Genomic DNA, 15323 nt, shown 5'->3' with positions numbered 1-15323 from the left:
ACGTGGGCCTGCAGGGGGACCAGGGGTGGGGGAGGTTCCCGGGGCAGGATTTGGGGGGTCCGAGGGCCTGGGGAGGTTCCGGGGGGCAGGGATTTGGGGGTCCGAGGGCCTGGGGAGGTTCCCGGGGGGCAGGGACGCGAGCCTGCAGGGGCACCAGGGGTGGGGGAGGTTCCGGGGGGGAGGGATTTGGGGGTCCGAGGGCCTGGGGAGGTTCCCGGGGGGCAGGGACACAGGCCTGCAGGGGGACCAGGGGTGGGGGAGGTTCCCGGGGCAGGGATTTGGGGGTCCGAGGGCCTGGGGAGGTTCCCGGGGGGCAGGGACGCGGGCCTGCAGGGGCACCAGGGGTGGGGGAGGTTCCGGGGGGGAGGGATTTGGGGGTCCGAGGGCCTGGGGAGGTTCCCGGGGGGCACGGACACCGGCCTGCAGGGGGACCAGGGGTGGGGGAGGTTCCCGGGGCAGGGATTTGGGGGTCCGAGGGCCTGGGGAGGTTCCCGGGGGGCAGGGACGCGGGCCTGCAGGGGCACCAGGGGTGGGGGAGGTTCCGGGGGGGGAGGGATTTGGGGGTCCGAGGGCCTGGGGAGGTTCCGGGGGGCAGGGACGCGGGCCTGCAGGGGGACCAGGGGTGGGGGAGGTTCCCGGGGCAGGGATTTGGGGGTCCAAGGGCCTGGGGAGGTTCCGGGGGGCAGGGATTTGGGGGTCCGAGGACCTGGGGAGGTTCCCGGGGGGCAGGGACGCGGGCCTGCAGGGGCACCAGGGGTGGGGGAGGTTCCGGGGGGGAGGGATTTGGGGGTCCGAGGGCCTGGGGAGGTTCCCGGGGGCAGGGACGCGGGCCTGCAGGGGGACCAGGGGTGGGGGAGGCTCCCGTGGCAGGGATTTGGGGGTCCGAGGGCCTGGGGAGGCCCCCGGGGCAGGGGGGAGGCCCCCGGGGCCAGGCGGACCGTGTAGCCGACGGGCGTCTCCAGCGGCGTGTTCTGCTTCGGCTGACAGCTGACGTGGTAGAAGGTGAAGAGCAGGTGGTGATTGTCCGTCAGGGCGGGCGGGATCCGCAGCTTGAACTCCTCGTAGAACTCGGGGCACCTGGGGGGCGCCAGCAGGCAGTGAGGGCCCCAAGCTGTCCGCGCGGGGCAGCCCCCGATCCCCACGCACAGGCACTGAAAGCCCCCCCCCGATCTCCAGGCTGGGGGGCTGCCCTGGGCCCCGGCCCACGGCAGAGACCGGTTGGGCCCAGCGCCCCCCTCAATCCAGACACCCCTAGACGGGTTACCGTATTAACTGAAATAGCCCCCCCCCCAATCCAGCTTAGCACCCCCCACCCAGACACCCCTAGCGGGTTACCATATTAACTGAAATAGGCCCCCCCAAATCCAGCTTAGCACCCCTCACCCAGACACCCCTAGGTGGGTTACCGTATTAACTGAAATAGCCCCCCCAATCCAGCTTAGCAGCCCCCACCCAGACACCCCTAGTCGGGTTACCGTATTAACTGAAATAGCCCCCCCAATCCAGCTTAGCAGCCCCGACCCAGACACCCCTAGGCGGGTTACCGTATTAACTGAAATAGCCTCCCGAAATCCAACTTAGCACCCCCCACCCTGACACCCCTAGGCGGGTTTACCGTATTAACTGAAATAGCCCCCCCAATCCAGTTTAGCACCCCCCACCCAGACACCCCTAGTCGGGTTACCGTATTAACTGAAATAGCCCCCCCATCCAGCTTAGCACTCCCACCCAGACACCCCTAGGCGGGTTACCGTATTTACTGAAATAGGCCCCCGCCTGGCCCTCGGACAGCTGGGTGGGCCAGCGCTCACCTGTTGTGATACACCACGGCCGTGTAGGCCTCCCTCGTAAATCTCGCTGCAGCTCGACTTGCCAAATATCACCTGGTGAAAGAGAAACGAGGTGACACCAGGTGAGGGGGGGTTGAACTGCGGCCACCCCTGGCCTGGAGCAGACAGGCGGGACGGCCACAGAACAACACGACGGCAAGAGATGGGAGAGGGGACAGTGCTGCCGAGGGTGGGTTCCAGGCACCAGGCGTGGGTCTAACCTCCCTGGGCTCCTGGATAGTTTAACCTTTCTGGCTGGAAGCTTTGGGTGCCCCCTATTAACATCGCAGAGCTGGGGGCCCCCCACCTGATCTCGGGGCTGACGTGAAGTGCCTTGAAGGGCCCTGAGTTCGCAGGCAACCTGTGGCTCCCCTGAAGCCTGGGCGTTTTTGGGATGTCTCAGGCTTGGCAGCTCCGAGGAGGCAAAACTCTCCAGCCAGGCCCCTGAAATCCCGAGACGGGCTGGAGGCTGCGGCTCTGTGATGCCCCGAGGAGAGCCAGAGCCTGTTCGCCCCCTACGGGCCCAGCACCCCCAGGGTACCCCATCCCTCCCCGCCCCGGGATGGCGCTTTGGTTGTAGGGCCAGGGCCCCCCAGCCTCTTGCTTGGCCAGACCTCTGCTTCTGGGCTGCAAGCAGGGAGGGGCGGTGCCCGCTCTCAGCGGGGGGGGGGACAGACCCATCTCGGCTTCACCCCTTTCTCGGGTCCATTTCTGCTGCCCCCCGAACGGACCATCGGCACAGGTGCCCTGGCCGCGCCCTGGGGCGGAAGGAGCTGGGTGCCCCTGCCGGCTGTCGCTCCCGGGGGGGGCGGGGACCGGGGAGCTCTGGGCTGGGGCCGGCACTCACCGGCAGGGCCTGGCTGGGGTCCTCGCCCGCCATGAACTGCACCTTCACGGCGATGTTGCGCACCGACCCTGGCGGCTGCTGAAGTTCAGACTGTGGGGGTAGACGTAGAGCAGGTTCCTGGGAGGGCGGGAGAGACACAGGGGGTCAGCGGGGCCCAGCAACACCCATTCACACAGCTGCAGGCTGGGACGGGGTCCTGCCTCCCAGAGGCCTGCGGGGCAGAGCAGCGGCCCCATTGCAGGGAGGGAAACTGAGGCACGGAGGGAGGAAGGAGCTTGGTGCCAAGGCAGAGGAGAGAACCCAGGCATCCTAGCTCCTAGGTGGTGCTGCCCTGCCTTCCTCCCCCCCCCGGCTGAGCAGTGGTGCCTCCTGCCCCCCAGCCCCTGCCTGACCCCCGCCTGCACATGGCTGCCCGCCAGTGACCCTGATGGGACTGATCACGAGGCCACTCTGGGACGGCCACGCAGCTGGGCAGGCAAAGAGCCAATGGGCAGCAGGGAGCCAGGAGTGTGGGGGAGGGGGATGAAAGGCGGGGGAGGATTTGGGGAAGGATTTGGTTTGAGATTTGGTGTCATCCCCCTGCTGTCCTGCACTGGACTGCCCCAGCTCCTGTCTCAGCTGGAACCCCAGGGGAGCAGGATCTAGTGGTTAGAGGGGCAGGGCTGGGAACCAGGACTCCTGGGTTCTCTCCCCAGCTCTGGGAGGGGAGTGAGGTCTAGTGGTTAGAGGGGGGTGGGGGGTGTCAGGACTCCTGGGTTCTCTCCCCAGCTCTGGGAGGGGAGTGAGGTCTAGCAGTTGGGGAGGGGGTGGGGGTGTCAGGACTCCTGGGTTCTCTCCCCAGCTCTGGGAGGGGAGTGAGGTCTAGTGGTTGGGGAGGGGGGGGGGGGTGTCAGGACTCCTGGGTTCTCCCCCCGGCTCTGCGCGGGGAGCGGGATCTAGTGGTTGGGGGGGTCAGGAGCTCTATGGTTGCCTGCTGGGGCTCTGTCCCGCGCCCCTCCCAGCCCGCACTGGCAGCAGGGAACTTTGAGGAGCCCTCGCCGGCTCTGCTATTAACCCCTCGCTGCCCGCCTCTGACGCAACCCCCTTTCGCAACTGCCCTGCCCCGGCCAGGGGCTCCATGCCCCAGGGCAGCCGTCAGGACAGGGCGCTGGACCCACGCCAGCTGCCAAAGTCTGCTGGCACTGGAGCCCCGGGGGCGGGGAGGAGACGCTCACCAGACACCCAATGCCCTGCCCCACCCCACCCCCTGTCCCCAGGCCCACATAAGACCGCCTCCTACCCTCCGGCACCAGGTGCTGGGCGATGCTGAGCCTGCTGCTGCTGCTGGCCCTGCTGCCCCCTGGCACAGCCCTGCCCGCCCCAGGGGGGGCCCCGCAGGAGGAGGTGGACATCCTGGTCTATGGGGTGCTGCAGTTCAGCCAGGCGCTGCACGAGACCTACGGCACCACGGGGCAGCGGCTGGAGCAGGCCGGGCGCCGGGTCGGGCGCTGCCAACACCTGCTGGGGGCCCTGCAGCGCCAGGCGCGCCAGACCCGGCAGGCAGTGGGGGAGCTGCGCGGGGCAGTGGAGGGGCTCAAGGTACCCACTGGGGAGCATGGGGAAGTAGGGGAGGGGGGGTTGGGAGCCAGGACTCCTGGGTTCTATTCCTGGCTCTGGCACTTGCTCAAGGTTTCAAGCTGCGGGGCACATCTGTGCCTCAGTTTCCCCAGCTGCACAGCAGAGGGTGATGGTTTAGAGTCTGCAAAGCCTGCGGGAGGCCAGGCGGGGAGGACGACGAGGCCGCTGGACCCTGGCCCTGGGGCTAAGAGGATTTGGGGGTGTCTCCCCGGCTGGGGCCAGGTGTCTATTAACCCCCAAGTTTCTGGGTCTCCCACTTCACCTGCCCACCTGAGGGCTCACCCAGCCCCTGGCCTCAGTCCCACAACCCCAAGGACGGGGCAGGATTACCAGCCCTGGATGGGGAAACTGAGGCACAGGGAAGGATACTTTTGCTTGCTCTCCCCCCTTGCAGTACCCCCAGCCCCAAGCTCAGTGGCCCAACAGCTCTCTGCTCTCCCCCCCGGCCAGGCCAAGGAGACGGCCCTGCGGCTGCAGACCCAGAGCACGGCCCAGGCCTTCCGGGCCAATGCTAGCCGGAGTGCGCCTCCTGCTGGCGGAGCGGGTGAGGGAGCTGGAGGACACGCTGGCCGGTCTGGCGAGGAGGGACCCCCGGGATGGGGGCAGGGAGCTGGCTTGCTCTCAAGGTAACGTGCACGCGCGCTGGGGTCCTTACAGGCCTGGGCCTGGGAATTCCCAGCTCCAGATGCTGCACTGACCCCCGGTGTCAGACACCCCTGAACCCAGCCCTGGCCCGGCCTGTGCCGCAGGGGGAGCGCTGAACGGCGGGCTCAGCCCTCGCCTGGCGGGGATCGGCACGGCCCGTCAATGGGAGTGGAGCGACCCCAGCTGGGATCTGGCCCCAACAGCCCCCAAGGAGTGACACCGACCAACCCCGGCTGGGATCCGGCCCCTATGATCCGTTTGGCCCCAACAGTGGGGGGGGCGGGGCGCTGATCCCCCAGGGCTGCTGGGCCCCCAGCTCAGGGGAGATGCGGGGCAGGCAGCCTGTGGGGAGGGGCAGAGGGCTAACACGAGGGGAGCTGGGGAGAGCGCGGCTGCCGGGGGCGTCTCTGACCCCCGCCTCTCCCCAGACGCACGTGGAGCGGCAGAACCTCTCCCTCCGGTCCCTGGCGGACGTAGCCCGGCAGCAGCAGGAGCAAGTGGCCAGGCAGGCGGAGCAGCTGGCCCGGCTCCGGAAGCAGGCAAGGCCCCCGCAGGATGGCGGGGAGGGGAGCTCGGCTTGGGAGAGCATCGGGGGGCCACAGCTCAGGGCTGCCGTGGGAAAGGCTGGCATCGCTACCCACAGGGAAACTGAGGCAGAGAGGGCCTAGCAGAGCTGGGATTAGAACCTGGTGCCCTGTGGCCATCGCACTAGCCACGAGCCCATGCTGCCCATGATCCCCAGCTCTCAGGCACAACTATCCCCCCCTTCCCCGCCCCCCCTCTGCAGCCAGGGGGCCTGAGCCAGGCTGGGGACCCTGGGTCTGTGAGCGGGATCGGCTCCTTTGGGTGCTGTCCGTGGGGGCGGAGCCCAGGTGGTCTCCCTGAAAAGCCAGTCCGTCCCCCCGCCACGACGCTGATTGCCCCCCGCTCCGCTGCCCAGCCCCCGCCTGCTCTCAGCCTGCCCACTCCTCCCCCTGGCAGACGGAGGGTCAGGCTGGCACCAGGACATGATCAGGCCCCACAGGGACGGCGGAGGAAACCCACACGGAGCCTCACCGCTGCGAGGGACGGCCCGGAGAGCACACGCCCAGCTGGCCGCGGGGACCCCGGCTCCAGGGCCCGCTGCGACGAGGGGCTGGGCCGCGCCAGCCGGGCCGCTGGATCTGGAGGACCCCGGCTCCCGGGGGACAGACCACCCTCACGGGGGCTCTTGGCACCGAGCGCCGGAGCCTCCCTCCATCCCCCCCACATCTCCCCTGGGAAATAAATGAACCTGGGGCAGGGGGGAGCCGCCCTCCTCCTGGGGCTGATTGGAGAGAAAGTGACTCTGGCTTCTACAGGGGTGCGGGGGAAAAGCTCCCCCATAACACAGCTCTGCCGGTGCCCCTCACTCCCAACCCACAGCCCCCTGCTACCCCAGCCCTGCCCTCCCCAGCTCTGCCAGTGCCCCTCACTTCCAACCCGCAGCCCCCTGCCAGCCCAGCCCTGCCCCCCCAAGTCTGCCGGTGGCCCTCACTCCCAACCCGCAGCCCCCTGCTACCCCAGCCCTGCCCCCCCCCCCAGCTCTGCCGGTGGCCCTCACTCCCAACCCGCCCCCCGACTATCACAGCCCTGCCCCCCAGCTCTGCCGGTGGCCCACATTCTCAACCCGCAGCCCCCTGCTAGCCCAGCCCTGGCCCCCAGCTCTGCCGGTGCCCCTCACTCTCAACCCACAGCCCCCTGCTACCCCAGCCCTGCCCCCCCAGGTCTGCCGGTGCCCCTCACTCCCAACCTGCAGCCCCTGCTACCCCAGCCCTGCCCCCCAGCTCTGCCGGTGGCCCTCACTCTCAACCCGCAGCCCCCCCACTATCACAGCCCTGCCCTCCCCAGCTCTGCCAGTGCCCCTCACTCCCAACCCATAGCCCCCTGCTACCCTCAGCCCTGCGCCCCCAGGGTCTGCCAGTGCCCCTCACTCCCAACCCATAGCCCCCCTGCTACCCCAGCCCTGTGCCCCCAGGTCTGCCAGTGCCCCTCACTCTCAACCCGCAGCTCCCTGCTACCCCAGCCCTGCCCCCCCAGCTCTGCTGGTGGCCCTCACTCCCAACCCGCAGTCCCCCACTATCACAGCCCTGCCCCCCCCCCAGCTCTGCCGGTAGCCCGCATTCTCAACCTGCAGCCCCCCGACTATCCCAGCCGCTGACATCCCACACCCATCTTTGTTGTTGCCTTCAGAAGTCAGACTGCCCCTACAGTCACATTTTCCCAGCGGCTTTCGTGGGTGCACCAGGGGTCCCAGCGGACGCGCCCGGCCCTACTGATCCGCAAAGCGCCCATCTGATCGCCGATTGCGCAGTGCCCGGGTGTCGCCGCGTGGCCAGTGACTCCCCAGGAGAGGCCAGCAGCCCACGCGCTCACGGGTGCCCACTCGGCTGCCACCCACCTGTAGGTGGTGTGGGGGACATAGACCTCCCGGGCCGGGAACTCCAGGATCTCCTTGGTGGGCCGCACCCGGGGGTCCGGGTAGGGCTTGACGTGCAGCAGCTCCGGGGAGAGGCAGTAGTGGGGGCTTTCGGGCGCCGGCGAGATGTCCACCTTGAACTGTGCTGCAGAGAGGAGGCGACGGGCCGTAAGGATGGTAGCGCTATGGGGCCGGTGCGTGGGGCAGACCCCCAGGGCCAGAGCCGGCCCGGTGCCTGATGGGAAGGGAGGGCCATGGCTACGCTAACACACAGGACTGAGCCCAGGGGCTGGTGGGAAGGGGCCCAAGGAAGAATCCAACTGGGGAAGGCACCTGGCCCCTGGCCCAGGGCAGGGAAAAGGTGGGACCCAGGACGGGGCAGGGCTTGGAGGTGCAGAGGGCGGGGTTTGGAGCTCCCCTCCCCCAGAGCTGCCGGAGGCTCCTTTGGCCTCGATGCAGGTTAGAGCAGCCGTGAGGGTTGCCCTGGGTGCAGCGGCCATTGCGGGTGCGGCTCTGTGGCTGCCCCTGGGGCCCCGCCCCCTGAAGGGGGCATAGTCAGCTTCCCCGGGGGGCCTTACTGCTGCGTATGAGCCCCTAACCACCCCCCCCCAGTACACAGAGCCCACACCGTCCCCGCCAGCCGCACCTGTGACGGGCCGCAGCCGGCGCAGCAGTGAGGACGGGCGCCTCATGTCCGCCAGGAACTTGTACAGGTCCTCGGTGCTCAGCCGGTCGCCTTCCTGCGGGGGCCGGGCGGGCGTGAGAGCGGAGGGGGCTGCGGCGTCTGGCACCAGCCCCCAGAGCCACAAGGCGGCCAGGCTCCCCCAAAGCAAACACACCCCATAGCCCCAGCTGCCCCAAGCCAAATGCTGCCCATCACACCCCGAGCAGCTCCACCCCCCAAGCACCCTAAATGCTGCCTCCATCCACCCCAAGCCCCACCCGTCCTAAAAGCAAAGCAATCCCCACCAGGGCCAGGAGGGGGCGTCCCGCCCCGTTACCTGTTTGAAGAAGTTGGTGACGGTCAGGGTGGCGGGGCGGAAGCTGCCGAAGCTGCATGGCTCCTCCCCGGCGCTCACGCGCTCCAGCGTCCTCCGCTTGCGCTCGTTCCAGGTGCCCCGGCGCTCTGCCGGGGAGGGGAGGGTGGTCACCCCGGGCAAGGGGGCTCCCAGCGGGCAGGCCCAGCAAAGCCCCACAGGCCGTGTCAACCGGCAACGCGCCCGGCTCCGCTGGGCCTGCCGGCCGCCCAGGGAAAAGCCCGGCAGCACCCAGACTCTTCCCGGGGGGCCCCCAGCTCAGCTAGACGACGAAGGGTTGGGTTTTTTTTGCAGCCACCTCTGGGGTGGGAGGCAGCAGCTGCCTAAACAGCCACTGGTAAGAAACCTGCGGCCCACTGTACCCACGGGGGGCAGGCACGGCCAGCGCTCAGACACGGGGAACAGGAACCGTTAACCCCCAGCAGCAGCCAGGACCTCCTGCAGCACAGCGCCCCCTAGCTTGGGCCCGGGGCTCTGGGGCCAGCCCTGCCTGCCAGGCGCCAGCGCCCCCCGCTGAGCCCCATCCCGCCCCTGGGGAACAGCGCCCCCTAGCGCCGCCCCGGGGCCAGCCCTGCCTGCCAGGGGAGAGCGCCCCCCGCTGAGCCCCATCCCGCCCCTGGGGAACAGCGCCCCCTAGCGCCGCCCCGGGGCCAGCCCTGCCTGCCAGGGGAGAGCGCCCCCCACTGAGCCCCATCCCGCCCCGGGGGAACAGCGCCCCCTAGCGCCGCCCTGGGGGCACTGGGGCCAGCACCGAGCCAGAGGGCAGAATGCCCCCTACCAAGCCTGGCAGCGCCCCCCAGCCCCAGGCTGCGGGGAACGTGGCGCCAGGGAGGTCTCCGGACCGCGCCCAGGCCCGTGCCCCACGTGCCGCGCCCCCACCGGGCTCACCGCTCTCGGCGTCGGCGGCCTCGCGCTCCAGGGCCCCGGCGGTGCTGGCGATGTTCAGCAGGTGGATGGCCGTCCAGGCGAAGGGCATGCGGTACCGGCCCAGACGGCCGCAGAACTGCTCCACCGCCCCACGCAGCTTCTCCAGCTTCTCCTTGTTCTGGGGCGGGCGGGCACCGAGTCACCGGGGCGGGGCAACCCCGGCTCACCCCGAGCCCCAGACCAAGCCCTCTGGGGCACCGGGCATTGCACTGCCACTGTCAGAGCTGTACCCCTGTTAGAGTGGGGGGCTGGGAGCTAGGACTCCTGGGTTCTCTCCCTGGCTCTGGGAGGGGAGCAGTGCTGAGTGGCTATTGTGTGGGAGGGGTGTGCTGGGAGCCAGGACTCCTGGGTTCTCTCCCTGACTCTGGGGAGGGCACTGGTGCTGAGTGGCTAGAGCGGAGGGTGCTGGGAGCTAGGACTCCGGGGTTCTCTCCCTGGCTCTCGGAGGGGAGCAGTGCTGAGTGGCTATTGTGTGGGAGGGGTGAGCTGTGAGCCAGGACTCCGGGGTTCTCTCCCTGGCTCTGGGAGGGGAGCAGTGCTGAGTGGCTATTGTGTGGGAGGGGTGTGCTGGGAGCTAGGACTCCAGGGTTCTCTCCCTGGCTCTGGGAGGGGAGTGGTGCTGAGTGGTTAGAGTGGGGGGGGGCTGGGAGCCAGGACTCCTGGGTTCTCTCCCTGACTCTGGGGAGGGCACAGGTGCTGAGTGGCTAGAGCGGGGGAAGCTGGGAGCTAGGACTCCGGGGTTCTCTCCCTGGCTCTGGGAGGGGAGCAGTGCTGAGTGGCTATTGTGTGGGAGGGGTGAGCTGGGAGCCAGGACTCCGGGGTTCTCTCCCTGACTCTGGGGAGGGCACTGGTGCTGAGTGGCTAGAGCGGAGGGTGCTGGGAGCTAGGACTCCGGGGTTCTCTCCCTGGCTCTGGGAGGGGAGCGGTGCTGAGTGGTTAGAGTGGGGGGGGGCTGGGAGCCAGGACTCCTGGGTTCTCTCCCAAGCCTTGGGAGGGCAGTGGTGCTCAGTGGTTAGAGCAGGGAGGACGGGCTGGCTCCGAGGCAGCACCTACCTTGGCTGTGTCCGTCTCCTTCATGACCATGTAGGGCTCACAGCAGTCCCCGATGTCCCCCTGCTGCAGTACCTTCTCCAGCTGGGGGAGAAGAGGAACAGTGACCCACTGGGGAGGGGAGTGGGGGCCAGTGCTTAGAGCAGGGGGGGTGGGCTGGGAGCCAGGACTCCTGGGTTCCAGCTCTCGGGAGTGAGGTCTAGTGCTTAGAGCAGGAGGCTGGGAGCCCCCCCCTCACCTTGATGACCAGGAAGATGTCGGGGGAGGGGTAGGTGATGGAGAAGATGGCGGAGCGTGCTAGCGTGGAGATGGCGGGGTGGGCGCCGGGCGCCCGCAGCAGCCCCTTCACCTGCTCCGAGTTGAGGTCGAAGTAGAAGTTCTCGGAGATCTAGGGACGGAGCAAAGGTGAGAGCAGGAGACAGAGCCCCCACGTGGGCTGGCCAAGGCCCTGCCCCTCAGCCCCCCGCCCCAGTCAGTACGGCCCAGGCCCCGCCCCTCACCCCTGGTCAGTACGCCCCAGGCCACGCCCCGCATTCCTGCCCCTCATCCCCGCCCCCTGGTCAGTACTAGCCATGCCATGCCCCCCATCCCGCTTCCCCGCCCCCTGGTCAGTACTACCCAGGCCACGCCCCCCAGCCCACATCCACGCCCCCTGGTCAGTTGTGACGAAGCAGGACTGTTCTTAATGTTTCCTCTGAATATTGTGGGGGTGCCTCAGTTTCCCCTAGGCAGTTCTTAAGTATCTAGGTGGTGGGATAAGGGTGTATGGTCGTTGCAGAGCCCTAGAGGGCAGGTGTGTGCAGGGGTCTGGACACAGACAATGGCCGACACCCTGTTTCCTGGCCACTGATGGCCTGGCCCTTCCCCCCTGCAAGCTGAGAGCTAAAGGGTTGGAGAACAAAGGACTCAGGTGACCTCCTGGCCCGGGAAAGGGACAAAGCCCAGAGGAGGAGGGGCTGGAGAGAGTTTCAGTTTGGGGCTGACTGGGGACGTGGAGTGAAGGGCAGACGGGGTTGTCTGGCTCACTGCCCCCCAAAATGGACCCGGCTGAGGGGTCCTGTTCTCTGCACCTACCAGCTCTGTGTTAGACCATGTCCCTGTCGTCTAATAAACCTTCTGTTTTACTGGCTGGCTGAGAGTCCCGTCTGACTGCGGAGTTGGGGGGCAGGACCCTCTGGCCCCCCGAGGACCCCGCCTGGGCGGACTGGCTGTGGGAAGCGCAGGGAGGGGCAGAGGAGGCCGAATGCTCCAAGGTCAGACCCAGGAAGGTGGAGCCGGGGGAGCTGTGTGTCCTGCAGACAGGCTGCTCCCAGAGAGGAGACTCCCCCAGAGTCCTGCCTGGCTTCATGGGGAGCCGTTCCAGAGCATCGCCCGGGGACCCCATGACCGTCCAGCCCAGGCCACGCCCCTCACCCTGCATCCCCGCCCCCTGGTCAGCACGGCCCGGCCACACCCCCCATCCCGCATCCCCGCCCCTCTGCCCAGTAGGTATAGACCAGGCCAGGACATGCCGCTCACCCTGTGTCCTTGGCCCCCCGTTCAGTCAGTACAGCCCAGGACAGGCTCCCCGCCCACCCATCTGGTCAGTACAGCCGAGGACACACCCCTCACCCTGCGTCCTCGCCCCCCTGGCCTGGCACATGCCCCGATGGGGCGGGGCCATCGGGTACCTTTTTCTTTTCCTTGATGTCATACAGGGCGAGTGTCCCGAAGATGGGCTCGATCTCGATCTCAAACCTGGCACCAGAGAGACGGCGAGCGCATCAGGGCCCTTCAGCTGGGAGCAACAGCCCCACAGTCACCCCCCACCCTCAGCCCCACACCCCTCGGCACTCAGGGGGCAGTGTGGCCCAGGCGGCTGCGAGCCAGGACACCTGGGTTCCATTCCCAGCTCGGGGGGAGCAGGGTCTAGTGGTTAGAGCGGGGAGGGGGAGAGGGACTGGATTCCTGGGTTCCATTCCAGCATCTGCCACTACTCACTGGGCTGCCATGGCGAAGCCCCACCCCCAGTTTCCCCTCCAACACAGATATCACTGCCCCCACATGCCCCCCAGTGGTCCTAGGGATGAGCAGGGCTCAGCATGGACATCCAAGGCTGAGCCCGTTCCGCTCTCACAGCCAGCCCCTCCTCCCATTCTGCGGGGGGGAGCCAGGGACCCCACCCTACCCGGAAGACCTCTCCTCCCCTTGCTGGACAGGCCCAGCCTCCAGGGCAGTTTTGCTTGGCTCTGGCAGGCTCCTCCCAGCAGCGGGGATGGAAACACTACTTCCCCCCAGCCCCAGGGAGCCCCCGCAGCCCCTAGCTCTCCCTCGCTGTGATGATGGGGGGGGCGACTTACTTGAGAGACAGGCACTTCACCAGGATCCGCTGGCCGAAGTGCTCCCGGGGCGCCTCGGGCAGGCTGCAGCGCTCCACCGCCTCGTCCTGCCGGCCGGGGGGAGCAGCGGTGAGAGTGGCCCCTCGAAACCCAGGGCCCCCCAGCCCGCCCCATGCGGCCACCCAGACCCTGCCTTATACACCGCTGCACACGCAGGCCCTGCGCAGGCACCGTGGCCTTGTGGAGACATCGGGGCTCTATTCCCGGCTCTGCCATTGACTTCAGCTCTGTGCCTCAGTTTCCCCTCCCCCCGGGTATGTTTAGACTGAGAGCTTGTTGGGGCAGGGCCCAGCCTAAAGAGGGGGCCCCGATCTCGCTTGGGACATTGGGACACCACCTTAACACACCTAGGAAAGGGGACCCGGCCCGTTCCCCGAGGCGGAGCTCACCTCGTCGGGGGCGGGGAAGAGGGCCAGGAGCTCCGGGTGCCGGTTCTCCTTGCGCAGCTCCTCGTTACGGCGGTCGACCTCCTCCATGGCCGTGTGCTCCAGCAGGGTGGGCAGTAGTGGGTCGGCCACCGAGTTCTTCAGGTCAAAGATGCTGGAGGCCCAGCTGCCCCGGGGCGTGTCGTCCAGGGAGGGCGAGCGGCGCTTCAGCTCCTCCTGGGGGGGCGGGGGGGGTGAGGGGGCGCCAGGCCGCCTCCCACCACCCCAGGCCAGCCCAGCCCTGGCACCCCACAACACCCCTGTCCCAGCCCCCCCAACACCCCTGTCCCAGCCCCCCCAACATCCTCCCTCTACCCCAATGTCCCTCCGCCCCAGCCCCCGACCCCTGCAGATGATACCGCCATCCCAGCCAGGCCTCTTCCCCTACAGATCCCCCAGCTGGGGCCACGCTCTGCCCGGGGGCATCCTCCCTCGCCCCCTGGCCTCACCGGCTCCTCCGCGGCCTCATCCAGCTCGAAGACCTGCCGGGGCAGCCCCCTCTGTCTCTGGCGCTGCCGCTCGGCCGTGTTGGGGCAGTACATGGTGCTGAGACGCTGGTACCTGCGGGCGCGGGGAGCCTTGGTCACATCCCCCGGCCCCCCGCAGCGCAGCCCCACAATGAGAGCGAGGGAGTGCGGCGGGGGAGACCAGGCTATTGTCTGGGGGATGGGGGGAGAGGTGCAAGAAAGAATATTTCCCATCATCCTCCCCCTTTATTTCAGCCACATGATGGGTCGCCCTAGCATGGGGGAGGGGGGCAGGGAACGACACACCTGGATCACCCCAGCCCAGGTAGAGAGGGGCAGGGACCCAGGCTCGGAGCACAGGAAAGGGAGCCAGGAACTAACCACCCCATTCTGTGCCTCGATTTCTCCATCTGTAAAACAGGGGGTGGCGCTCCCCTCCTTCCCAAGGATTCAGCTGCTGTGTAACCCGGGCTGAGGGACGGACAGATGGGCAGAGGACAAACAGCCCATTGTCCCTTGGCCAAGCCACCAGTTGCGCCCGCCTCCGGAACACGAGGCAGAGCCGGGCTCGGCTGACCGAGCCCCAGGCACCAGGAGAAACAAGGTCCCTTTCTCCAAGGACTGAGCGGATCCGGTTAGCAGGAGTTTGGAAGCCCACAGCGGGCGGCTGGCTCCGGTATAGCTCCGGGCAACCCAGACACGCGCCGGCGTGCTGGGCCCATCCCCCTGGCCTCCCGCCAGGCATGCAGTGGGCCAGAGATTTCAGCCTGCGGGGAGAGGGGACGGGAGACACGCCTGGCTCCAAAGCGCAGCACCGGAAGCCGTCCACGGGCGCTGGCTCCGGGCTCGCCAACTTACTTCCTCCGCACCACGAGCCAGTCCTCCGTGTAGACCTGCACCGCGTCCCGCACCCGGGCATCCAGCTTCCTGGCGGGAGGGAAACACACAGGGCTCGCCTCTGCATCAGCGGGGGGAGGGACGAGGGCAGGGGACGCTTGGGCAGCTCCAGGGGGCAGCGGGTACACCACAACCCCAGGGGGCCTCTTTTCCAACCCCGCAGCCTTCAGAACAGCCAGGACACCTGGGTTCCCGCTTCCTGGCTCTGCCGCTGGCCGGCTGGGTGACCTTGAGCAAGTCACTCTGCCGGCATTCATTAATTATAACTCCCTAATTAAGCCTCGTCACAGCCCCCGGGGGCAGGCAAGGAGCATTATCCCAGCCATGCGTCCAGGCCGGGGACGTGCCAAGGTGGAGGAAGGCTCAAATGCCCCATCTCAAAGCACCCCTTGTGCAGCAGAGGACGGGGCTGAGCCAGGCACAGGGTGTGCACGGCAAGGGGGCGAGACACAGAGAGGGTAGGGGGTGATCACGGGGCTGGAAGCCGAGAATTCATGAGCTCTGATGCCTCAAGTCCCCACCCCTGTCCGGTCTGTATAGCTCAGGCCAGGCCCCTTATCCCGAGTCCCCACCTCCGCAGTCTGGTCAGTCCCCCTGGTGGCTCAGTTTCCCCAGGGGGACGACAAAATGCCCCAAGACGTAGGACCCTGTGCTAGATGCGCTGCCCCCTGCTGGTGGCTGGGCAGTACTGAGACGCTAACCTGCGGTGCCCCATCCAGGGCTGGGGGTCTCTTGCACCACCACACAGGGCCAGGTCCCACCCCTCT

At 68.1% G+C, this 15323-nt stretch overlaps 1 protein-coding gene across 1 annotated transcript in view; it reads right to left on the bottom strand.

The window, feature by feature from the left end:
• DOCK6 (dedicator of cytokinesis 6) overlaps positions 1-15323 on the bottom strand; it is a 58588-nt gene that overhangs the window by 27630 nt on the left and 15635 nt on the right. The window contains 16 exon segments of the mRNA XM_037887832.2: positions 939-1077; positions 1812-1852; positions 1854-1883; positions 2677-2741; positions 2744-2793; positions 7358-7520; positions 8022-8115; positions 8377-8501; positions 9301-9457; positions 10393-10473; positions 10628-10777; positions 12060-12126; positions 12729-12814; positions 13157-13369; positions 13642-13753; positions 14518-14586. Coding sequence (XP_037743760.1) covers positions 939-1077; positions 1812-1852; positions 1854-1883; positions 2677-2741; positions 2744-2793; positions 7358-7520; positions 8022-8115; positions 8377-8501; positions 9301-9457; positions 10393-10473; positions 10628-10777; positions 12060-12126; positions 12729-12814; positions 13157-13369; positions 13642-13753; positions 14518-14586 — 1642 coding nt within the window.

This window comes from Chelonia mydas, chromosome 20 (assembly GCF_015237465.2).
Source record: "Chelonia mydas isolate rCheMyd1 chromosome 20, rCheMyd1.pri.v2, whole genome shotgun sequence".
NCBI classification, from domain to species: Eukaryota; Metazoa; Chordata; order Testudines; family Cheloniidae; genus Chelonia; species Chelonia mydas.
Note: the sequence above shows the minus strand (reverse complement) of the source record. Positions and strands in the feature narration are given on the sequence as shown.